General features: G+C 42.0%; 1 protein-coding gene across 4 annotated transcripts in view; it reads right to left on the reverse strand.

Moving 5' to 3' along the window:
- Positions 1 to 24,947, reverse strand: part of LOC117530280 (thyroid hormone receptor alpha-B) — a 353,233-nt gene that overhangs the window by 13,611 nt on the left and 314,675 nt on the right. For all 4 annotated transcript variants that reach the window (XR_004566288.1, XM_034193169.1, XM_034193167.1 and 1 more), the window contains 4 exons: positions 14,807 to 14,868; positions 6,050 to 6,150; positions 3,588 to 3,735; positions 2,110 to 2,315 (listed from right to left, as the gene is read on the reverse strand). Coding sequence is in view for 3 of the 4 variants with exons in the window: in XM_034193169.1 (XP_034049060.1) it covers positions 2,110 to 2,315; positions 3,588 to 3,735; positions 6,050 to 6,150; positions 14,807 to 14,868 (517 nt within the window). In the remaining variant the exon portion in view is untranslated. The remainder of the gene's footprint in view (positions 1 to 2,109; positions 2,316 to 3,587; positions 3,736 to 6,049; positions 6,151 to 14,806; positions 14,869 to 24,947) is intronic.

Consider the following 24,947-nt stretch of genomic DNA (forward strand, 5'->3'; position numbering starts at 1 on the left):
CAACAAAACCTGCTACAAATATGAAATGTGTTTGTCATAATGTATTTTTATGTTATCGTTGCTCGAGTTTGAAAAAAGTAAGTCTGATACAGGCTCTAAGGCCCACTGAGCTGATGCCTATCCAGATACTGTAGCATGAATGGAATGATAAGCTATGACTCCCCCCACATGGGGCACCAGTCCATTGCTGGATGCTTCGCCAACCATGGGGAATACCCATTTACAGTTAGGGGGACTGTCACAATGTAGATAATGTGTCTTGTTGAAGGACACAGACAAGTACAGTGACTGAGAATCGAGCCTAGGTCCAGCCCAGGGATTAAGTCAAATTAATTCCCATACTGTCACCATGCAGCATTTTAAGATTTGTGAAAGCGCAACAGCATTGCTACAGCTCTTGCTAAAGCTTTGAGAGATGCATTAGATGAGATGGTATAACTTGAGTGGAACAGACATGCTTATATTTTTTTGCTAAATCAAGCTGTAAGCTTGGATGTAAAGTATTTCACACAAGCATGGATTGACATTCTAATCATTGTGGTAACTCATGGTTTAGCAACCATGACTGCACAAACTTGACCGTGCTAATATAAAAATTATTAATTATTAATGAATATCCAATTGTGAATAAGGGGCCACTGATCCATTGATGCCATTCATTACTCTACCCAATGTACTCACCATTTTAAGGACCTGTTCAATTAGTTAGCCTAAATTCTAATTCATGATGAAGTCAGGACAAAATGGTCTCCCTTTACAAAACTCATGCTGGTGAACAAACAATACCATATTGTCCATATGGTGCCATTCCCATCACGCCCAGGAGCAATACTGCAGTTGCCTAGCAACTCAGCCTACAATATCTGCCACATACTATACCATGAATATTTTCAAGGCCCTACAAATGAGCCTTTGTTTCTTTTCCATTTCCTTCCATCTACAACCTAACCACACCTCACAACCACCACCCAGTGTGGAAATTTTTAAAAACAAACCTTCCTTACATGCTGTAGTCTAATTTTCTTAGAAATCAGCTCGCAAGTGCCTTAAACCAGGTAAGAAAACTGCAGCAAACTGAAACCAGGCAGTGACACTCCTGACAGGGTTGTCAAGTTTAATTCTGATCACCAAAAGAGCAGAAAGAGTTTGAGGAAGATAGAAAAAGCCTGTGCCTGCCAATATCCCCACCGGTGTGCAGGTGAGTGGCCGTGACTGAGGATTTGTCATGATGAATATTAGAAACTCACAGAAAACAGACAATCTTGAGAAGACAGTAAGACGAGCCACTGAGATTTGGTAAAAGTAAAAAAAAAAGAAAAAAAAAAGAAAGAAATACAGAAAATAAAGATTTAAGGTATCAATGAACACAAATTAGGTCTACTTTATAGAGAAGGATTAGGGTAGATCAAGCTCCCTAAATTCTAGACAGAATGAAAAAAGACAACAAGAGAATAAGAGAGAGCGATATATATTGAAAAAACTTCCAATTCAGTCGAAACAATAAACTGTTGTATTTCTTAAGGCGCACAATATATTGATGTTGGATTGTGCTTCCTTCAGTATATTCTGTAAAATCCAAAGACCATTTGTGTTTGTACCAAGAAAGTACCCTTTCCTACAAAATTTTCCAATGTGCATAACAAGCTTGCTCATTTATGTTTTGCTTGTCTGCAAACACTTTCAAATTTGCCAAATAAATAGTCAGAGTAGGGAGCACATGAAACACTGGTCTGCATCTTCTTGGTGCAAATTGTAGCGCTGGCGAACTGTCACAGAATCAAGTTGCACAAGCACACAACGTCAATGTCATCACTATTTTTAGGTTGTGGAATCGATGTAACAACACAGGGAGCACCAATGAACAAATACTCGTACATACCCCAAACCACACACTTCAACACATCAACACCGCCACATCAGCCTCCAGCAGCTGTAACATCATTTCGGTCCTGCTGCTGTGACTGCGGCACTAATTAGTGTGATTTAAGCTTTGTTCACTAGAGATGTCAACTCTTATGTGTCAGACTTCTGTTGAAGAATTACAGTATGCCCATGTTAAAATTCTACCAAAGTAGCAGCTGCTTCTCCTGTTTTCCTGTATCTTCTTACCAGGAATTTACGATTCTGTTTCCACTGGGAGCCCTGAGCATTGGTGTGTTGATGGGCCTCAGTCACCAGGTGGATTAGCTGCCACTCATCCCCAGTGGGTTCTGGACGGTTTTGCAGGGATTTCACCATTTCCTCCTTCTTCCGTCGCTCCCGGTTCTCCTCAATCAGACGCCTTTTAGCCACCCGTTTTGAGTCATCCAGCACCACTAGGTGGCAAAAACAGGGAGGTCAAAGGGATCATCAGTGTAATACAGACACAATTTCATATATCTTCTCTATGTTTTTAATCTTAGAAACATGGTGTCTAACCAGATCCTTACTCTGGATGGCATTACCCTGACCTCCAGTAATACTGTGAGAAATGTTGGAGTCATTTGTGATCAGGATATGTCATTCATTGTGCATATTAAGCAAATATGTAGGACTGCTTTTTTGCATTTACGCAATATCTCTAAAATTAGAAAGGTCTTGTCTCAGAGTGATGCTGAAAAGCTAATTCATGCATTTATTTCTTCTAGGCTGGACTACTGTAATTCATTATTATCAGGTTGTCCTAAAAGTTCCCTGAAAAGCCTTCAGTTAATTCAAAATGCTGCAGCTAGAGTACTGACAGGGACTAGAAGGAGAGAGCATATTTCACCCATATTGGCCTCTCTTCATTGGCTTCCTGTTAATTCTAGAATAGAATTTAAAATTCTTCTTCTTACTTATAAGGTTTTGAATAATCAGGTCCCATCTTATCTTAGGGACCTCTTAGTACCATATCACCCCAATAGAGCGCTTCGCTCTCAGACTGCAGGCTTACTTGTAGTTCCTAGGGTTTGTAAGAGTAGAATGGGAGGCAGAGCCTTCAGCTTTCAGGCTCCTCTCCTGTGGAACCAGCTCCCAATTCGGATTAGGGAGACAGACACCCTCTCTACTTTTAAGATTAAGCTTAAAACTTTCCTTTTTGAAAAAGCTTATAGTTAGGGCTGGATCAGGTGACCCTGAACCATCCCTTAGTTATGCTGCTATAGACTTAGACTGCTGGGGGGTTTCCCATGATGCACCCAGTGTTTCTTTTTATTCACCTCTTTTGCTCTGTATGCACCACTCTGCATTTAATCATTGGTGATTGATCTCTGCTCTCTTCCACAGCATGTCTTTTTCCTGATTCTCTCCCCTCAGCCCCAACCAGTCCCAGCAGAAGACTGCCCCTCCCTGAGCCTGGTTCTGCTGGAGGTTTCTTCCTGTTAAAAGGGAGTTTTTCCTTCCCACTGTCGCCAAGTGCTTGCTCATAGGGGGTCGTTTTGACCGTTGGGGTTTTTCTGTAATTACTGTATGGCTTTTGCCTTACAATATAAAGCGCCTTGGGGCAACTGTTTGTTGTGATTTGGCGCTATATAAATAAAATTGATTTGATATGTTGTACGTGTTTATCACTTGTGTTTGTTGTGTTGTGAGTGCACTGTGCGTATGTAAATCTATGCGCCACTCACAGTCCATGGCCATGCCCACAGCAATGCACTTCTTGAAGCGGCACAGCTGACATTGGTTGCGTGTGATCTTGTCGATGATGCAGCAGCCATCGTACTTACAGGAGTAGGTGGGGTGAAGGTTCTTTTGAATGGTCCTACGGAAAAAACCCTACATCCAGACACAACAGTACAGACAGAGCAACCGTCACACGTTTGTAGGTAATCAAGAACGACAAGGAAATATTAAAATTTCACAACCCTAAATTTGAAAAGCTGGGATGGTAAATAAGTACCATAGGAGGAGTACTTCGAGGATCTCCTCATTCCCATCGTCACGTCTTCCGAAGAGGAAGCAGAGACTGGGGACTCGGAGGCGGACTCATCCATTACCCAGGCCGAAGTCACCGAGGTGGTTAGAAAGCTCCTCGGTGGCAAGGCTCCTGGGGTGGATGAAATCCGTCCTGAGTACCTTAAGTCTCTGGATGTTGTGGGGCTGTCTTGGCTGACATGCCTCTGCAACATCGCGTGGCGATTGGGGACAGTGCCTCTGGATTGGCAGACCGGGGCGGTGGTCCCTCTGTTTAAGAAGGGGGGTTGGAGGGTGTGTTCCAACTATAGGAGGATCACACTCCTCAGCCTCCCCGGTAAGGTCTATTCCAGAGTACTGGAGAGGAGAATTTGACCGATGGTCGAACCTTGGATTCAGGAGGAGCAGTGTGGTTTTCGTCCTGGTCGCGGCACACTGGACCAGCTCTACACGCTCCATCGGGTGCTCGAGGGTTCATGGGAGTTTCCCCAACCAGTCCACATGTGTTTTGTGGATCTAGAGAAGGCATTCGACAGTGTCCCTCGGGGCACCCTGTGGGGAGTACTCCGGGAGTATGGGGTCCGGGGTCCTTTGCTAAGGGCTATCCGGTCCCTGTACGACTGCAGCAGGAGCTTGGTTCGCATTGCCGGTAGTAAGTCAAACCTGTTTCCAGTGCACGTTGGCCTCCGCCAGGGCTGCCCTTTGTCACCGGTTCTGTTCATTATTTTTATGGACAGAATTTCTAGGCGCAGCCAGGGTGTAGAGGGGGTCTGGTTTGGGAACCACAGAATCTTGTGGTTCTGTTGGCTTCGTCAAATCAGGACCATCAGAGTGCACTGGGGCGGTTTGCAGCCGAGTGTGAAGCGTCCGGGATGAAAATCAGCACCTCCAAATCCGAGGCCATGGTTCTCGACCGGAAAAACGTGCTTTGCCCTCTTCAGGTTGGTGGAGTGTCCTTGCCTCAAGTGGAGGAGTTTAAGTATCTCGGGGTCTTGTTCACGAGTGAGGGACGGATAGAGCGTGAGATCGATAGACGGATCGGTGCAGCATCTGCAGTGATGCGGTCGCTGTATCGGACCGTCGTCGTGAAGAGAGAGCTGAGTAGGGGGGCAAAGCTCTCGATTTACCGATCGATCTACGTTCCGATCCTCACCTATGGTCATGAGATTTGGCTCATGACCGAAAGAACGAGATCGCGAGTACAAGCGGCCGAGATGAGTTTCCTCCGCAGGGTGGCTGGGCGCTCCCTTAGAGATAGGGTGAGGAGCTCGGTCACTCGGGAGGAGCTCGGAGTCGAGCCGCTGCTTCTCCACGTTGAAAGGAGTCAGTTGAGGTAGCTCGGGCATCTTTTCTGGATGCCTGGACGCCTCGCTGGAGAGGTGTTCCGGGCATGTCCCACTGAGAGGAGGCCCCGGGGAAGACCCAGGACACGCTGGAGGGACTACATCTCTCGGCTGGCTTGGGAACGCCTTGGGGTTCCCCTGGAGGAGCTGGAGGAGGTGTGTGTGGATCGGGAGGTCTGGGCGGCTTTGCTTGAGCTGCTGCCCCCGCGACCCGACTCCGGATAAAGCGGAAGAAAATGGATGGATGGATGGATGGTAAATAAAACGCAAATAAAACCTGCAGTGATTTTTACATTTACTTTAACTTCTATGCCATTGGAGACAGGACGAACCAAAGATATTTCATATTTGGGTTTTAACCCTGACAGTCTTTGCCAGTTACTGACCAAACATTTGACTGATAGAATATTTGCCCTGCTTCCTGTATTTATGACTTCTCTGGTTTGTTGTCTGTTTTGGATTCTACCTTTGCTGACTCCCTATTTGTCTTGTTTGCTGATTTCTAGACTGATCTTTTAATTCTGTCCTGTCCTGATTTTACTCTGAGAGTGTGCCTATGTTTGGCTTTGGGTGTCTGGACTGCCTCTTTGATTTATAGTAAAGATTTCTGCACTTGGATCCTTAATTTCCTGTTTTCTATCACACAGACCAAAGACATGCCAGAAAATTTACAGTACAAGTTGTTGGGACAACCATGGAAGCGACTGTAGAACATAGCTGGAGAGTAGCATATGTGATCTGCCAACACTGTGATCTGGCAAAGAACAAATGGCAAAAAAATTAATGAATAGAATTAAGTATGGAAATGTGTGAGTGCGTATGTTTGTCCATACCTTACAGCCCTCGCAGGTAATGCAGCGGTAGTGGTAACCTGTGGCTTTGTCTCCACATACCACACATGGCTCATCCTTCTCGAGGTAGCTGGGGATATATCCTAAGAGAAAACAAGAGAACTTTTGCATTCATTCCATTACCACATTCCTATTCTCCCTTTATGGAGTAATGCTTGGTCAGACTATACATAGCCGTGGGATTGACTTTCACTGCTATGCTGATGACATGCAGATGTACATGCCTGTTTATATCTGTAATGTCTCTCACACTATAAAACTGGAGACCTGTCAGCTGCAGTGAAAAGCTGGGTGCCATCTAATTTTCTATTTTTGAACTCACAGATGACTGAGTGATTGTACTGCATTAGCTCTGCATGATGGAGACATCTATAGGATCATTTAACGCTATCCCTGGGTAAGTAAAGAGTTAAAAGTCTGTGTGATTTTTCCAACAGTGCTAACCATTAAGGCACCGTGCTGCCGCTTCCAGAACTGATGACCATAATTTATTATTTTCTAGCCTACAATTCAGAATACGATTGCAAGAATTTTAACTGGAACTTGGAAGTGTGATTACACCACACTTGGCCTCCCATCACTGGCTTCCTGTGAATGCAAGAACATATTTTACAGATTTACTGTTGACACATAAAATACTGAGTGGTTATATACCCTCTTATCTGACGAAGCTTATCAAACCTTATGTGCCAGCTCACACCGTGTGGTCTCAGAAAACACGTTCACTGTCTTTTAACATTAACAAGTCAGTTTCTGTGTAGGCTCTCAGTTGTCCAGGTGGTTTCTATAGTAGAGAAGCTTGAATCTTCGACTAGACTGGGTTGCTTGACGTGAGGACGTTTCGCTTCAAATCGCAGACGCTTCCTCAGCTAAAATTCTTGCTCTGGTAGTCTGACTTCCGTCTTGACTCTTGTAGAGAAGAATAAAACAGAAGCCAACAAAAGCTGGAGTTTTTAACCTAACCAGACCCCTCCTACCAAGTGGCTGACTGCTACAGGCTAGTGACTAAACAATAGTTCTAATTAGCACCTACTGTGCTCTAGTTAGCACCCTCCTAATGACAGGGCAGCTGTCCCTCCTAATGATGGGACGGAAGTCTCTGCTGATGGCTCCCTTGACGACTCTCCTGATGACGTGAATGACGCATTACCATGAACAAAAGACTGAAACTGCTTTGACCTGAGTACCCCATTGTAAACAGGGGACAAAGCATGTCTGAGACCCCCTCCCCGGTTAAGGCTGGGTTTCAACTGTTTTACAAAGAATGCTTCCTTGACACCTCTCTCAAACCATTTCTTCTCTCTGGCTAAGATTTTAACTTCCTTGTCCTCAAACGTGTGGTTAGTTTCTTTCAGGTGGAGATGAACTGCAGACTGAGGTCCACTGGCGCCCTCTCTGCGGTGCTGGTATAGCCTTTTGTGTAAAGGTTGCTTAGTCTCACCTGTGTAGTGTTCATTACAGTTTTCCTGACATCTGATAGAATACACTACATTGCTCTGTTTGTAACTAGGGATCCTGTCCTTAGGGTGAACTAATTTCTGTCTCAAGGTGTTAACCGGTTTAAAGTAAACTGGGATTTTGTGCTGTCTGTGCTGTCTGAAGCAGACAGCACAGACAAAGGGTGCTAAGGGTGCTAACTAGAGCACAACAGGTGCTAATTAGAGCTATTGTTTAGTCACTAGCCTGTAGCAGTCTGCCTCTCAGTAGGAGGGGTCTGGTTAGGTTAAAAACTCCAGCTTTTGTTGGGTTCTGTTTTATTCTTCTCTACAAGAGTCAAGACGGAAGTCAGACTACCAGAGCAAGAATTTTAGCTGAGGAAGCTTCTGCGATTTGAAGTGAAAAGTCCTCACATCAAGCAACCCAGTCCAGTCGAAGATTCAAGCTTCTCTACTCCTAACAAGTCAGGCACCTTTTTTTGGTTACTGTGGGTTTTTGTGTTGTACATATAAAGTATTATTGGTCATTCTACTTGTATTCTCTGTTCTTATGTTCATTTGTTTATCCATTTTTGTGATAATTTTTAAACTGTGTTTTAATATATTCTGTTGTAACAATGACTTGAGAGAGCTACACAAATTAAGTTATTTTTTTATGTTTTCTATTAGTTCTTCCCGTTTCCCTCCTTCTGGCACCACCTTCACTCCCACAAACTATTTAACATCACCTACAAAATGCTTATAAATCTTAACTCATCCTCCACACCTTTCCTTACTGTGTAGGCCTTTTTTTTAAACTTAGTTTGACCCAACTTGCTATGAACTGTAGTCACTGTTTTCAATACTGTTAGAAAGGCTGCAGGCCAACATATCTACTTTTACGAGTCATGATTTATAGGCCTCATGATTAGATTTTGACCTCTGCACAAACTCCTTCAATCTCAGAAAGATGATCCTTACTTAAATTATTAGGCACAAATGCAACATTTCAAACTACATTGCCAGCACATTTAAATATGGTGGGATATTTTTTTCTCCTTTCTTTAAAATTCTTCTTTTCTCTGTTGTGCATTAAACTCAGGAATAGCACAGAATAGTACGACTTGTTCTTTTTCCATACTGCCTGCAGGGCTGACCAGACTGAGGGAGTGAGCACAGAGACACAGGAAACAGCAGATTTCCAGCCATTGCATATGATATATGGCTGAGAAAGAGGGAGGGGGAGGAGATGGTACACTACAAGACATAAATAAATACACAACGCAGTGCGTTTTTATCTGGACCAATATACACAAACAAATCCTTGAACTTGGTGCAGAGCCGTCCAGGACTGCATGTGACTGACTGTGTCACTTTCAGAGTACTGTGCTTTGGTTTTATTACACATTTGAGAGAAGTGGGAGGGAAAGAAAGAGAGCGTGGGAAAGACGGATGAAGAAAAAGACAAGCGCTGTAAGGGTGAGAGTGATGGCGCACAAGCAACAGTTCAACAATAGAAATAAATAAAAGTGGAAGGAATAAATAAGAGTAGAGAGAAGATGTGGTAAAGGGTCAGTAAGAAGAGGAAAACCGTAAATGAAGGATAACAAAGACAACAGAACATGGTATAAAAGGAAAAATGACAGCCTCAGTGCTGGCAGGACGAGCAGCAACAGCCGGATCACAAAACCATCTGCTGTGGTGCGCTCTGGAAGCCAAGCCCAAAATCAATATTGCTGCAGCTTTCTGACCCTGCTACGGCCTCTCCAATAGCAGGTCTCCCAACTTCCCCGCCAAAAAAAACAAAAAAAAAAAAACAACCAGGAGTGAGAAGAGAAGTGTCAGAGCAAACTACGGTAAATATTTTGTCTGTGCAAGCTTGACAACATAATATCAGCCTGCTGATTGGCATGCTTGTCAGGGTGCAGTGATGTTCCTAAGGGTGCGGCGTGCAGCTTTTCACCATTGATTTTCTCAAAAGACACACTGAAGAATCTGCCGTGCACCCTGTTGATACATAGATCACAAACTGGGTATATACAGTAAACCAAACTAGGGGTTCCCCGTTCTGATCAAATCCAGTCTGAACTGGCCTGATAAAGGCAATTTTTGATTGGTCAGTATGGGATAAATTAAACCTGATTCACTAACAAAAAGTGCACTGTTCCTCTGTCTGTGCTGTTTCTGAGATTATTACGTATATGGTATGGGATTTTGCCAACTTCTGACTGGCCCATTCGCCACTTTCTGAGCTGTACCACATGCCGAGTTGACTGCTGGTGGAGCCGAGTAGACCGCACGTGCGAAACGAGTACACCTCACATGCAGCGTACCGCTAGCTAATCGAGCGACACCTTCTATCGATAACGACCAATCAGATACAACGCCTACTTTGGCTGTCAGTTTGTTGACAAGCTGGCAGAAGACAGTTTTGCATCTGTTAGCGACATTGACTTAAAATGAATTTTACACAAAAACGATGCGAAGAACACCCGCAGAAATACACAGTCAGCAGCCAACCTGTTTCGCAAGTACATCACTGAAAAGGGACATGCGCCCAACTTTGAAACTTATGACAGACGGATGCTTGACGGAGTACTCGGTCGATTTTACGTGGAAGCTAGACAGGCGAATGGCAAACTTTATAAGAAAACAAGCTTGATGACTCTTCGTCACGGACTTAACAGACATCTCCAGTCGATCGATGGGATGTCAGTTGGTGCAGTATGACAGTAATAATAAAGAGTTGAAACTTGAGATTGATTTTTCAGTTTTAGTATGTTTGACAAACTCCCAATTTTCTTGTTTACCATATAATAAAGCAGTTACAGACTTTTGATGAGGTGTACCCGTGATTATGCGGACCTGGTCAGGATGGGGTTGACCAGGTCTGCATAATCACGGGTACACCTCATCAAAAGCCTATAATTGTATATTAGCACAGAGTGTAATACACGTTTTAACAGTAAATTAACACACTGCTTCGTTTTAAATACGCAATAGGTCAATTTTAGATCATCAACAGTCAAGGCAGAGTCGAGTATTGGGTGTTTTGGTGACATCCACCACTGATCTCCTTTTTGCACAGTCAGTTATCTATACAGTACCATTCTGTTTGCATTTCTTAATGACTGATAATAATATAATATTCAGTGACGTGGAAATCTTTGTTGATCAACCCTGACATGTCTAAGGAATCCTGGCTGTTAAACGTGATTTGTTTGTAAAATGACCCCAAAATTTACTATCAATATTTCTTTTAATTTTTCACGTTGATTACTCAAAAACTGCTATTATTCTAAGGTTCCGACACTACACATGCTCTGATTGCCTGATTTCTATCTGATATTTTCCCATATGAGACCGTTACCATGACAATCGGTCGGATCACGTATCAGATTCGTTACAAAACAGAAAGCTAAAAACACGATTAGAAAAACCAAGTCGGACATGAAAATACTCCATAAATATCTAAACAGCATCTTAAAAAAACACACAGATTGAAAGCTTACCAGCTAAAGACTGGACCATCTGTTAGCAAGTTCTTCATGGAGGTGAAGAAAGCGAACAGGTCTGACTACAAACCTAACACCGTCGCCAGCTTTCATATTTGGGCGATACCGTGAGTTTGCATGTTTATATATATAAAACAGCCATATAATAAACAAATTATTAACCTCGGTTAATAATCCTTTAGTGTTCACCCACCCATCATGCATGCACACACACTCAAAGCACTTTACAATTAACTCATTCAAGCACACGCTGTTGTCAGGGTGCTGCCATGCAAAGTGCAACGCAGCACACCAGGAGCAAATTGGGGATTAAGGACCTTCCTCAAGAGTAGTTCAAGGTCAGGTCTGGTAGCATGTGTCGGTGTTGCATACTGCCACATCCTACACTACAGAACTGCCTTGAGTCCCAGAAGGCAGCCACAAACACAGACACCTGGTCCATTCCCACCTCTTGAAAGCACCCATCCAGAGGTGGAAAACTCTGGCTTCAGAAAGAAAAGTTCATCCACATATTTGTTCCATCTTCCTCATAAACCATCTGATTGTAATTAGTTCAACTCTTCAGGCAGGTGGATGAGCTAATTATTGAGATCACCTGTTTTACGTGCACAGGTAGAAGCAATAGATGATAGGGCTTTTACTTTATGAAGCTTCAGTTTTCCAGCTCTGCACCCATTTATCTGCCACAGCCAGGTGAAGTGTGTACATCCCCTTGGAACTTTCCATTGCAGGGGTCCTCAACACTGAGGCCCCTATGCACTGGATTATACAAACCTAAACGTGCCACACACGTGTCAAAATGTCGTAGCTTACATTCCCTCATGATGCAAGTGATTCTCCTCATTGGAGTCTCCTGAAGGAAGCGTTCGTGTGACACAAAGTCGTTCCAGCAGTACCCAAAGATCCTAAAGGTATTCAGTAAAGTGCTCAAGAGCAGCTTAATGATTTTCCTGTCTGGAAGCTATGAATCCTCACTCACAAAACAGCTTCTCTAATTATAAAGAATAAAACCAAGGTTTCCATTCATGGTCTGCCCCATGTTCAAGTAATACTTCCTCTGTGGTCGAAAAGCCTTTACATTATAGTGATGGAATGCTCTCTAAAAGGTAGCTGATATCACATTTCTATCTGATGCCTCCAACTCCATCACATCCTGAGCTGTGATTCTGAGGTTTTCATGGATCTTTTAAAAACAACTTGTTAATATCTGGGTATTAATTTAGGTCTCTTTTCTCAGTGATGTAAGGTCTGTTTGGTTGCGTGTTTAGCTGCTTGGGGTGCCATGAATTTGCATCTTTTTGAGATTGCTCGTCAAAAGGAACTGGACTTGTGCAGATATAGAATTTGTCTGAGATTTCCCACTCTAATTCTTAAGCTCCTCACAGGACTTCCTGCCACTGTTAACCACAAGAATGCAAAGGATCTCTTCTATACTTTTGAAAGCAGCAGTTACTGTAGCTTGGTGAGACACTGAAAAGCTGACACAGGTGATCGAGATGGGACTAAATCTATCTTGTAACTATTATTTGTAATTAAATTTATACAAAAACAAAGTATATATTTTAACCCATTTAACACATATTGTTTGATAAAATGGAAGGAATGTGTGCAAAAGGAGAAAAGTGAGTTTAAAGGTTTTTAACCAAAGTGTATGTAAACGTACATCTGACTCTGTGACGGTATGTACATTAGTCCATGTGTACTCTGGCTTAGAGTCCAGCCTCTCATAGCAAACCGCTGACATCATCATTCATGTTATTTGACCTCACACAACCATGCCACTGTCTGCCCCACAGACAGACATATTGTCATACTTTCCCCATTTAAACACACCATGGTGGGTAGAATATGAATATAAACTTCCAGCCATGAGGCAGACTGCTGGGAACTGCATCTTCTGTTTGGACCTGCTCAGTCAAAGGAGAATTTGCTGTGCATTCAGGTTTCTGTTTTCGTGTTCATCTACCTCAACATCTGTCTGCCTCTTCACTTTCTTCTTTCAGTGCAACAGATTTGGAGCGAACAGTTAGAGCAAGAGCACGGTGCATCCGCAAAGAAAGCAGGCAAAGCAGTAATCCTTCATTGATGAGAAACGCCAAAACATTTCGCATTTTCTCTTTGCAGATGACAGATCCAAACTGCAATGTATAGAAGGCAGCTACCAACCACGTACTGCTGGCGGGTGTTCTTTTTCAAAGCGTACAAAAACATATCAAAATCAAAATATGCTGGGGAAAAAGGTTATTTAAAAAAATAGCTAAATACATTTGGGAAAGTTTCTTTTTTAAATCAAAGTAAAGATATTAGGCATGTGGAGATTAATCGATACGGATCAGTATCTAGATACAAAAGTGTGCGATCCGAGTGCATCGATTCATTCAGTGTGCATCAATTCATTTGATGGGTTGAATCGTGTTGCATCGCTCGCTGCCTGCTTGCATCGATTTTTTCTGATGCACATTGAATGCACCACAGACGAAAACCAGAAAGATTAACGATTTCCTTATCAGTCCTTCATTTCGGGACACCGGAGCGGCCGTTGTTTTTCACTGTGTTTATTGGGAAATGATCATTTCTCTATGTTGATTGCAGACTACGGTGGGTCTGCCTGAAACAACGAAGCAGCGCTTTGACCCGCTGTTCGCTGGCTCTCTGCTTCACTTCCAGCAGCAAGTCCGCAATGTCTTCATTAACCCCTCTCAAAGCCATTTAAAGATGTCAATCGTGAGACAGCTTTATGTGGATTAAAGTCACGAACTGGGATTCTTGTCCTGTTCGGGGCAAGAAACTTCCAACGTTCCACACTGGAGTTTTACGCGATGGTTCTCTACCGTGAGCACCAGTCGTGTGTAAACTGAAGGTGTCCATCAGGTAAAGGAAATAATAATAATAATAATAATAATATCCTCTGTTTTGTGGGACTAAATACACGGCTCCAAAGAGCCACGCAGATTTTGGTCTAAATTAATAACAGAGCAAATCGCCGTTTTAAATCAAATGACACCTCTTTCCAAACATTATAATACAAACAAGCTACAACCGACTAAACCTGGGTTTACACCCAACCCCTAAAATGAGCCATTCTTTATGAAACATTGATCTTGACCTACAGCCGGCTGAAGAGCTCAACTCAGATTCTATGGAGTTACATTTGTGCCATTAATATCTGAAAGGAAATGCTTTGGACAAAAACTACATATTTTGTTTATTTCCATTTCTGTCCAGAGATCAAGGATCCATCATGTACATCAAGGATCTAGTGACCATGTACAGATTTTATTGATTTTTATTTATGTCCAGAGATCAAGGATCCAGTGACCAACTTCATGTTTATTTACTTTAAGACTCAATAAATGTTGCTGACATAGAAAACCTGTGAAGCCTAGTTTTAGTACACACAAAATTCACAAGAGGTATTGATAAGGGAATCGATAAAGAATAGGGTCGATAAGCGGAATCGATAATGGCATTGATATCGATAAAATCTTATCAATGCCCATCATTAATCATATCGCACCAAATCTCATCATACCACATTGTGAGCAATTGAATCACCATCAAATACATATCAAATTGCATCAAATCGGGAACAGGGGTGAACCGTATTGCATCATATCGTCATGTATCGCTATATGTATCGTATCACTGATAGGGTGATAGTGTATCGAGATGTGTATCTAATTGTTGTCAGTGATGAGATTCACATGCCTAAAAGATATGTCTTTGGAAACAGTTCAAGCAAGATATAAGCTTTTGGATCCCATCAACCACTTCAGTTTGAGTCAGAACAACACCCGCCAGTTACTCACCAGTCATACTCTTCACCGAACATTGGCTGGTCTTCCTCTTCCTTTTTGGGCCATTGAGCCACCTAAGAAAAAGCCCCCCAAAAAACAACAAAAAAACAAAAAACAAAGAGTGAATATGTAAATATAAAACATGTACACAAGAAATATGAAGAGAGGATTTAAAGCTGGTCTCTTAAACTGCTGACTAACAGGAATGATATTCACAAGACTCCACCTCACATTTATTATTAAAACTTGACTTCCCTGATGGAACCCACGCAAACACAGGAACAACATGCAAACCCCACACGGAAAATCTGCCAGTGGGAAGCAATCCCACAATCTTCTTGCTGTGAGCCAACAGTGCTGCCTACATTTGGACAGGCTATCATTAATTTTATTGAGTGCACTGTGAGCGATACCCATTTAATCTGGAAGGAGGAGTCTGAAGGGCCATACAGAAGTGCGCACATGTGGCAGAGTTTTGGTGACAACTTTCTGCACTTCAGCCGTTTACCCCAATCAGCTCTCACCTGGCAGATTTTGGCCTATTCGAACTCCTCCTGCACAGGCACACCACTCAAAAGTCTGGAAACCAAATTTTTTCTGCACAGCTCAATGGACTCCTTGAAACCTCGGCCCAGGATGGCCTAGGCTTACCCTAGGACAACTTGATGTAATTCCGGGAAAACTTGGTGACACCGTCAACTCCTGATATCTCAGGGTAATTCTTTCCGTGCTCAGTGTGAAAATTGTTTGCAGACTTTAGTCATGCCTGCACCGGCTCGCTCAGAGATGACCTGGAGCAAGCCAACACATCTGGGAGTCTGGCCAAGCTTCTGAAAATTCAGAACAAGTTCAAACCCCACACAAGTTTAACTGACCTTTCCCGACTTGTTGAGCGCGAACCCCCCCCAGTGCACAGAAGCACCAGTGCCAGTCAGGAAAATTCAACGTCAAACTCAGGCAAGAGTGAGAGCTGCTTAAGAGAGAACAATCTGACCCAGAGGTAATGTGAATTTGAGAGAATTGATTTAAAGCATCACCATCATTCCCACAGTGTTAGGTCAGAAAGAAGTCCATTAAACAGATGTTTGGCTGAACCTCCTGGCATTCCTTTTATTATCTTGTAGCCGTATAGAAGTCAGCTGAAGAAAAAAAAAGGATTTCTAAGGGAGTAGAGGAGAAATCGAGCTGGCTACACAAACACTGTCTACGGCTTTAATTATAAGTACTGCAAACCAAACCAAACCAAAGAATACTGCAGCGTTTGTGGCATTTCAAGACGTTTTTGACAAGGAAATGAAATTAAATCACCAAAACAAAATGCCCTGTGTGTTTGTGTGTGTGATGAGAGGTGTGTGGATGCACGTGGGAAATCTTCAAGCATGGACAAGAATACCATCATAAACCACACACTTCAACAAGGAAATCCATTCAAATACTCAGAAGCATGTGCACACTTAAGATCAGACAGACAGCAATAAGCACTTGACATATGAAAGACGAGTGCAGATGGAAAGTGGCTGCTCTGAAGGGAAATGTGAAAGCAGAGTTTCTGAAAAGGTAGAAGCAGAGAGTCGGTGTCAGCGCTCCTCTGCTGCTCAGTGTGTTGTGAACAGATCCCCCAGAGACCCGTTCTCTACTTTCAGACTCTGCTGATAACCGCCAGCTCCCCCGCCCCAACGCCTCAGCTCTGCACCGGCTCCAGGAGCAGGAGCACAACTCCATTAGACCATAAATAAAGAGAAGCTCCACTCTGTTACAATTCAGTACACAAGTTTCATTTGCTCAGTGGCGGAGTTACACAACAGTGTGGTCTTTATTACCGCTAAACCGTGTTCCAGTTAGGCACATTAGAATACAATAAAGTATCAAGTGTGCACTCAAGATTTTACTGTGCAGGAAATAAACATTCTTCCCACGGCATAATCCAGCAAACCTAGAACAACTACTGACCTTTCGCTTATTCTTCCTTTTCCAACTTTTTAAATACAAACACTCAACATAACCACACTAATAAATAAAGAGAGAGGAAGTGGTAAGAACAATGGTTTCTTCTCCAAAAGCTTTGCAAATACATTTTATTATGGTGAGAAGATTGTGAGAATGTAAATACAAATAACAGACACAACCCATGAAATCCTGTCTTGTCTGTTATTTTTGAAAACCAGTATCGCAGACCGAACAGTCCTCCAAAAAATCGGTCCCCCCGATGACGCAGTTCACCGATTATCATCTCGTTTCTGCTTCAAACTGCACTCCAGTCATTATTTATCTTTTGTACAACAATCATTTCCACAAAAAATTGAGCATTATTTCATCATAAAAGGCAGCAGAAGCAATCAGAGCTAGTTAGCGGATGCGTTCACTGCGCGTCGGACATTTCAAAGCCTCGTTTCCGCTCAAAACTGATTTTAGAATGATTTAAGAGGTTTTACCTTTATCATGTGATGGTTAATAATCCCATTAATCCATTTGATTGCTTTGGGTGAAGAGACTCTGTCTCAGACGTGCTGCTGTGGTCCGAAATGACACGTGCGCAGATGCAAAAGGCGGACCGATTTTTATAGGCGGACGTTTGGTTGGCCGAACGGTCCCCCCTAAAAATCAGCCTGCCCTGCCTTCACTGCGCATGTCATCAGCTGCAGTTCACAGATTATCACCTCGTTTCTGCTTCAAACTGCACTCCAATCATCATCTATCTCAGCGGCAGATATCTGAAACTTTTGTACAACAATCAGTTCCACATAAATTCAGCATTATTTCATCATAACAGATGGAGGAAGCGATCAGAGCGCTGCAGCTACACGAGCGGCTAGCTGTTGTGTTCACTGCGTGCCCGTCATTTCAAAGCCTCGTTTCTGCTTAAAACTGACTTTAGAATGATTTAAGAGGTTTTACCTTATCGTCTGATGGTTAATAATCCCATTAATCCATTTGATCGCTTTGAGTGAAGAGACTCCGTCTCAGACAAGCTGCTGAGCTCCAAAATAAAACATGCACAGTGGAGGCAGGGTGGGCCAATTTTTAGGGGGGGGGTTGGGTCTGGACTGGATCGTTGGTGGTGCCCATCACCACAACCAACACACTACAGTACCTCCATGGGTCACTGTTGGCAACAACCCAGGCAGACAGCCAGTCCCAATTTCAATTTATTTCATTTATATAGCACCAAATCACAACAAAGCTGCCTCAAGGCGCTTCACACAAGTATGGTCTAACCTTACCAACCCCTAGAGCAGAGTCCCAGTCCTCTACCTCCTGAAACTAGCATCTATCTACCACAGCAAGGTGACACATAGGAGTGTCCTTGGACAATTACAGCTCCACAACACTGAGGCACCTGTGATTTGCATCATGCTCATGGAAGTACGCCACATGGATGTAGTGTCACAGATGATATCCCTCACAGTGCAAGTGCAAGTGCCTCATCTCTGTCTCCCAAAGTCTCTGCTTATTTGACACAAAGTTATTCCACTGGAACCAAAGAATCTTCGAGGAGAGGAGCAGAAACTCATCCAAAATTAAGAGTTCCCCATGGCTACAAGTCAAGCAGAAATATTTTTTTAATGATATTTGGGTTATCTGCAGGCAAGTCAATGAGAATGAGAAATTATTGTTTTGTAAAACATCATTTGTTGAATGACGCAGATAGTGAAAAGATAAACTGTGTATAGGCTGTCTAGAAGCCTATGCTATTCTATTCAGGCCATTTACTGTGTCCATGTTTGCAAGTCCTCCACCCAGATTGCAAGCAAACTCCTGCCAAACTGACTGATTTCCAAGTCTTGCCAGATTACGTCTGGAACAACAAGCAGACAGCAGTCTGCAGACTTCAACTGACTCCTCCAGGAAGCTACAGCAAGTCAGTAACTGTCACAAATTGGGCACTTCCCTAGGTGCTGTAGTTCTGTAGAAGTCTCCAGAATCTTACCACGACTCAATTGACACAAATGTACAACAGCGGCAACTCCGCTTGTTAACCCCTCTCAAAGCCATTAAAATATGTCAATCATGATTCACTTTTGTGCGGATTAAAGTGACTAACTGGGACTCCTGTCTTGTTGCAAGAAAGAAACGAGAACTGTCCTCCGTTACATTGCTCCAAATGCTGTGCCGCTCTCTGCTGAGTCTACAGTCTGGTCGGAATTAATAAGTTCAAAAATTAATCACCCTTTAAATCAAATGACATCTCTCTCCAAACGTTGCAATACAAACAATAAACTGCAATTGATCAAAATGTTTCTTTCCTCCCAAACTGAGACGTCTTGCATTGATGTGCAGCAGCCCAAGACTGTATGGCTGCAGACCTGCAGACTCCAGCAGCCATCTCAGTTCAGCTCAGTCGTATGGAGAGACTTTCATGCCATTAATGTCTGAAAGGTAATGCTTTTGACAAAAACTACAGATTTTGTTTATTTCTATTTATGTCTGTAGATCAAGGATCCAGTGACCAATTTCATATTTATTTACTTTAACACTCAATAAAATGTTAACACAGAAAACCTGTAAACCCTACTTTTAGTACACAGAAAATGACAGGAGGTATCGATAAGGAAATCGGTAAGGAAATGGATCAATAAGTGGAATCGATATCGATAGAATCATATCAATACCATCACTAAAAATGACAATGTGAAATTTTTTTTTTTTTTTGATTTTTGCAAATTTATTAAAAATAAAAAAACTAAGCTAACTAAGCTCAAAATTGAGCTCAGATGCATCCTGTTTCCACTGATCATCCTTGAGATGTTTCTACTGCTTAATTGCAGTCCACCTGGGGTAAATTCCGCTGATTGGACATGATTTGGAACGGCACACACCTGTCTACAGATAAGGTCCCATAGTTGACAGTGCATGTCAGAGTACAAACCAAAATGAAGTCAAAGGAATTGTCTGTAGACCTCTGAGACAGGATGGTCTCAAGGCACAAATCTGGGGAAGGTTACAGAAACATTTTTGCTGCTTTAAAAGTCCCAATTAGCAGAGTGGTCTCCCTCATCGTTAAATTAAAGAAGTTCAGATCCACCAGGACCCTTCCTAGAACTGGCCGCCCATCTAAACAGCGATCAGGAGAGAAGGGCCTTAGTCAGGGAGGTGACCAAAAACCCAATGGTCACTGTGTCAGAGCTCCAGCATTCCTATGTGAAGGAGAGAGGAGAACCTTCCAGGAGGACAACCATCTCTGTAGCAATCCACCAATCAAGCCTGTATGGTAGAGTGGCCAGACGAAAGCCACTCCTTAGTAAAAGGCACATGGCAGCCTGCCTGGAGTTTGCATATCAAAGGAGTAGCTTGAGGACAACTCTGTGAATGTCCTTGAGTGGCCCAGCCAGAGTCCACACCTGAATCCGACTGAACCTTTCTAGAGAGATCTGACAATGTCTGTGCACCAGCGCTCACCATCCAACCTGATGAAGCCTGACAGGTGCTGCAAAGACGAATGGGCAAAACTGCCCAAAGATAGGTGCGTCAAGCTTGTGGCATCATATTCAAGAAGACGTGAGGATGTAATTGCTGCCAAAGGTGCATCAACAAAGTAGTGAGCAAATACTGTGAATACTTATGTACATATGATTTCTTAGTATTTTATTTTTTAATAAATTTACAAAAAAAAAAAAAAAAAAAAACTTTTTCATGTCGTCATTATGGGGTGTTGTGAGTAGAATTTTGAGGGGAAAATTAATTTACTCCATTTTGGAATAACACTGTAACATAACAAAATGTGGGAAAAAGTGAAATGTTGTGAATACTTTCTGGATGCACCATACCTGTGTTTCATGTCTGTGTTTTTGTTTATCTTCACTGTGGTATGCACTTCTTTGAGAGCAAAAATGCCCCAAAAAATACATTACTCATTTGGAACAATCTGTCTCCTTGGACATGCCTAACCTTGCCCCCTGCTGTCTACAATTTCATTTTGCAGCTCGAAACATCTCGGCTTTGCTGTCTTCTACGTTATGTCTCTGCACAGACCAGCAGTCCATCCTTTAAGCTCAACAGCTAAAACCTATTTCCATGCTGTGGCCAATGATTTTTGCTCACTTTATGGAAACTAGTTTTCAGACATCTGGTCCCCTGGTGGTCACAGTTACAAATGAAATGCACCCAACATCGACTTTAGTGAGGTGACCTTGTGTTCCAAGTTTCACTATGATACACAAAATATTTGTCAAGATATCACATACCCATCAACCACACAGATGATGCACAAATGCACAAACAATGTTAAACAGTTGCTGGACCGATTCAGGTCATTTCTTGTGTCCAAAATCATGCAGTAACGCTGTCACAGCAGCAAAGTAAAATGGGTTTGTAACTCAAAGCTAAATGTTTATCCTCCTGTGTCCTGGCTCCTTCCATATACTTATTAAAATACCAGTGAGGCATCTGATAATACAGATCACTACTTCTAACTATGATCCAACTGTAATCACCTATTAAGAGCTCATCAATCTCAAAATAGCACTTATGAGACTATTAGCACCTTCATAGCCAACAAGAGCTTAGTGCTCTTGGCGGAACTCTCAGAAGTCATTATGGTCGCCTGGAGTGCTCTCAGAGAATCACAGAGATATAATGAAAAAGAGGTGATCCCATTTTATACTTAAGTGGGTGAATTATTTATTTGGAAGGATTACAAGACATCTCTAAAAACGAAACAAGAAAAATAAAATAAATTAGATTAGGGTATTACAACGTGGCAGGATTTTAAAAGGTGTCACAACCAGGGAACCAGTGCGGCTGAAATGTATCAAAACATCACGCATAAGTGAGCAGTTGTTAATGGAATGTGATTCATTCATGCATTTATTTGTAGCAGGCTGAGGCATGACACACTGCACATTGTGTTTTGTATTTCTAGATCTTAATCTCTGACTGGGTGTACGTTGAAATGCGTCACTGAGTATACACATTTCTACGCAAATATTCAGGGTAACCTGAGATAACCCCACAAAAAGTTTGCACATGCCTGAAGGTGTAAATCAAAAGCTGAAATGTAACACCATTAAATTTATTCCATCGAAATACAATCCAAACCTAAAACAGAATAGAATGAGCAAAGGCAATAGCCCAAACTCAATACTTATGCAAGGTCTTAGCACGGTATAAATTTAGAATGGACATGTGCACAACGTCAAGGTTTTACTGAAGAAATCTTGTGTGCTTCAACTTGATACATAAAGTCTTCATCAAGATATCATGAAGACAATGGTTCTGAGATTCTGCCACCTGGTGGCCACAGTTACAACTGAAATGCACCCAAATTCTAACCTGTCCGAGTTCTTAGCAAGGTGAGCGCTTGGGCAGCGAGCACAGTCACCTCGATGCGAAAAGTCTTTGTTAAGATGCTCAAAAACAATCAAACCTTTCAACACAGGTGAGATGTATTGTACACAATTTAATGTTTTCTATTTATTGTAATTGTTGTGTGTCTGAGGACTACAGATGGAAAGTAGCTTTTAGCTAAATCTGGCATATTTAAACTATGTCATGAAAATGTACAAGCGTTCATTAATGTGCATTGTCCTCATCAAATAAAGCAGAAAAAAAGATGTTGCAGTAATCGCCAATGCGGAAACACGTACAGAGAGATGAACATACATTGTCAAGCAGGTCCAAGATCTGCTATGTCTTCAGTGACACGTAATAATAAATACTAGAGCCCAACCGATATAGATTTTTTGAGGCTGATGCCGATAGCAATATTTGGATGGAAAAAGATGCTGATATTCGATAAATCGGCTGATTTATCGGCTATCAGCAAATCAGCCGATTTATCGAATATCAGCATCATTTTTTTTTTAATGAATAAAATGTTCTTTTTTGGAACCTTAAAAAAAAAGGTATGAGCTAAAAGCTGAGGCTTTGTCCTCATATTGATTAACTTCATAACAGAGAAGAATTTTCAAGTTCAAAAAATGCAATCAAGAATTAAACCTTTGTGAAGTTAGCAAATACATATCCTTAAAAAGAGTTGTGAAATACATCTGATCTTGTACCTCTTGTTGCTGCAACACAGATATAGTTTCAGGATAAGGATATAGATCCTTATAAACTTACTTGTATGCTTTTGTCAGCCGATCAGTGCAGTGTGACGGCAAACTACGGGGGCTGGTGATGAACACATTTAAACAGGGGTGTAAGCAGCTCTCAGTTGAATGGAGTCAGAGCTCCATCTACTGGACAAACGGTGCAAGGACATTTTACACTGCAGACACAAACATTATTTCAGCAACTGTTCTGTTCAGAAAGAAAGTTTCAGCCGATATTAAGTACTTTGAAAAGGGCTTATATCGGCCGATAATATCGGCCGGCCGATATATCGGTCAGGCTCTAATAAATACATTGAAAAAGGACACACAAAGGATTTTAATTCAAGAAAACACATCAAATCTAGGCTTATGTGTCACATGTGTCGTCTGGAAAACTAGCTGAAATGACACATCTTCTCTTCAACTAAATCCTTCTCCTTTCCACTCCAACATGAAGTTGTTTAACTAATGATGCAACAGACAAAATTTAAATGATTTATAATTTCTCCAGTCACAGCCACAGAAACCTGTAACTTCTTCAGAGTTGTCACAGGTGTCTCTGTGGTTTCTCTCACAAGTCTCCTACTGCACGGTCACTAGTTTTTGAGGTAAAAGTCCAAGACATCTTCAGTGGTTGCGAAATGTCCATGTATCCATCTGCTGACTTCTCTAAAGAACACTAGTTGGAAAGTCATGATTTACTTGTGGTACTGTAATTGTTCGGGCCTTCATAGCAAATGAGGTGAATGCATATGCACGCACCACTCAACAGGTTTTCCATTGCACGTCATTAATTTGTGCTATTCTGTGTACGCACATTACATAAAATCCAAAGAAAACACTTTACTTTGATTCAACCTTCATGAAAGTAAGACAACTGGTGTCACCAAGCATTGGCTTCCAGTTTGGGCGAGAATTGATTTTAAAATCCTTATGTTTGTTTTTTATAGCTCTGAATGGTTTGGCCCCATCATACCAAAAACAGAGTTTTAAGATCGTGATTGTGCACTAGAGGTTCCGAGGTCCAGATACTGCCACTGGGGAGACCAGTCTTTCTCTGTGGCTGCACCCAGACTGTGAAACAAGCTCCCCGCCCAGGATCCACACCATCACTGACCTGGGTCTTTTTAAATTTGAATTAAAAACTTTCCTTTTTAGAAAGGCTTTTGCACAACCAGCAGTGCTCTGACATTTTATTTAGTTCTTATCTGCAAATATTTTTGGACCAATATTTTTATTGATGGGTCTATTTTAAATTTCTTTATTGTCTTATAGTTTTAAGTTATTCTCTGTGTTTTTTATCTGACTGTGAAGCACTTTGGTCACCCTCTGGTCTGTGGAAAGGGATAAATAACTTTGACTGTTTCTGCCAATACAGAAAACACCAGTCACAACAGGAGTTGCAGCGTTTTAGATTGGACAAAATGAACATGAAACATCAACACCTACTAGATACAGTAGTGTTCAGAATAATAGTAGTGCCTTGTGACTAAAAAGACTAATCCAGGTTTTGAGTATATTTCTTATTGTTACATGGCAAACAAGGTACCAGTAGATTCAGTAGATTCTCACAAATCCAACAAGACCAAGCATTCATGATATGCACACTCTTAAGGCTATAAAATTGGGCTATTAGTAAAAAAAAGTAGAAAAGGGGGTGTTCACAATAATAGTAGTGTGGCATTCAGTCAGTGAGTTTGTCAGTTTTGTGGAACAAACAGGTGTGAATCAGGTGTCCCCTATTTAAGGATGAAGCCAGCACCTGTTGAACATGCTTTTCTCTTTGAAAGCCTGAGGAAAATGGGACGTTCAAGACATTGTTCAGAAGAACAGCGTAGTTTGATTAAAAAGTTGATTGGAGAGGGGAAAACGTATATGCAGGTGCAAAAAATTATAGGCTGTTCATCTACAATGATCTCCAATGCTTAAAATGGACAAAAAAACCAGAGACGTGGAAGAAAATGGAAAACAACCATCAAAATGGATAGAAGAATAACCAGAATGGCAAAGGCTCACCCACTGATCAGCTCCAGGATGATCAAAGACAGTCTAGAGTTACCTATAAATGCTGTGACAGTTAGAAGATGCCTGTGTGAAGCTAATTTATTTGCAAGAATCCCCCA

The sequence above is a fragment of the Thalassophryne amazonica genome, chromosome 18 (assembly GCF_902500255.1).
Source record: "Thalassophryne amazonica chromosome 18, fThaAma1.1, whole genome shotgun sequence".
Taxonomy (NCBI): Eukaryota; Metazoa; Chordata; class Actinopteri; order Batrachoidiformes; family Batrachoididae; genus Thalassophryne; species Thalassophryne amazonica.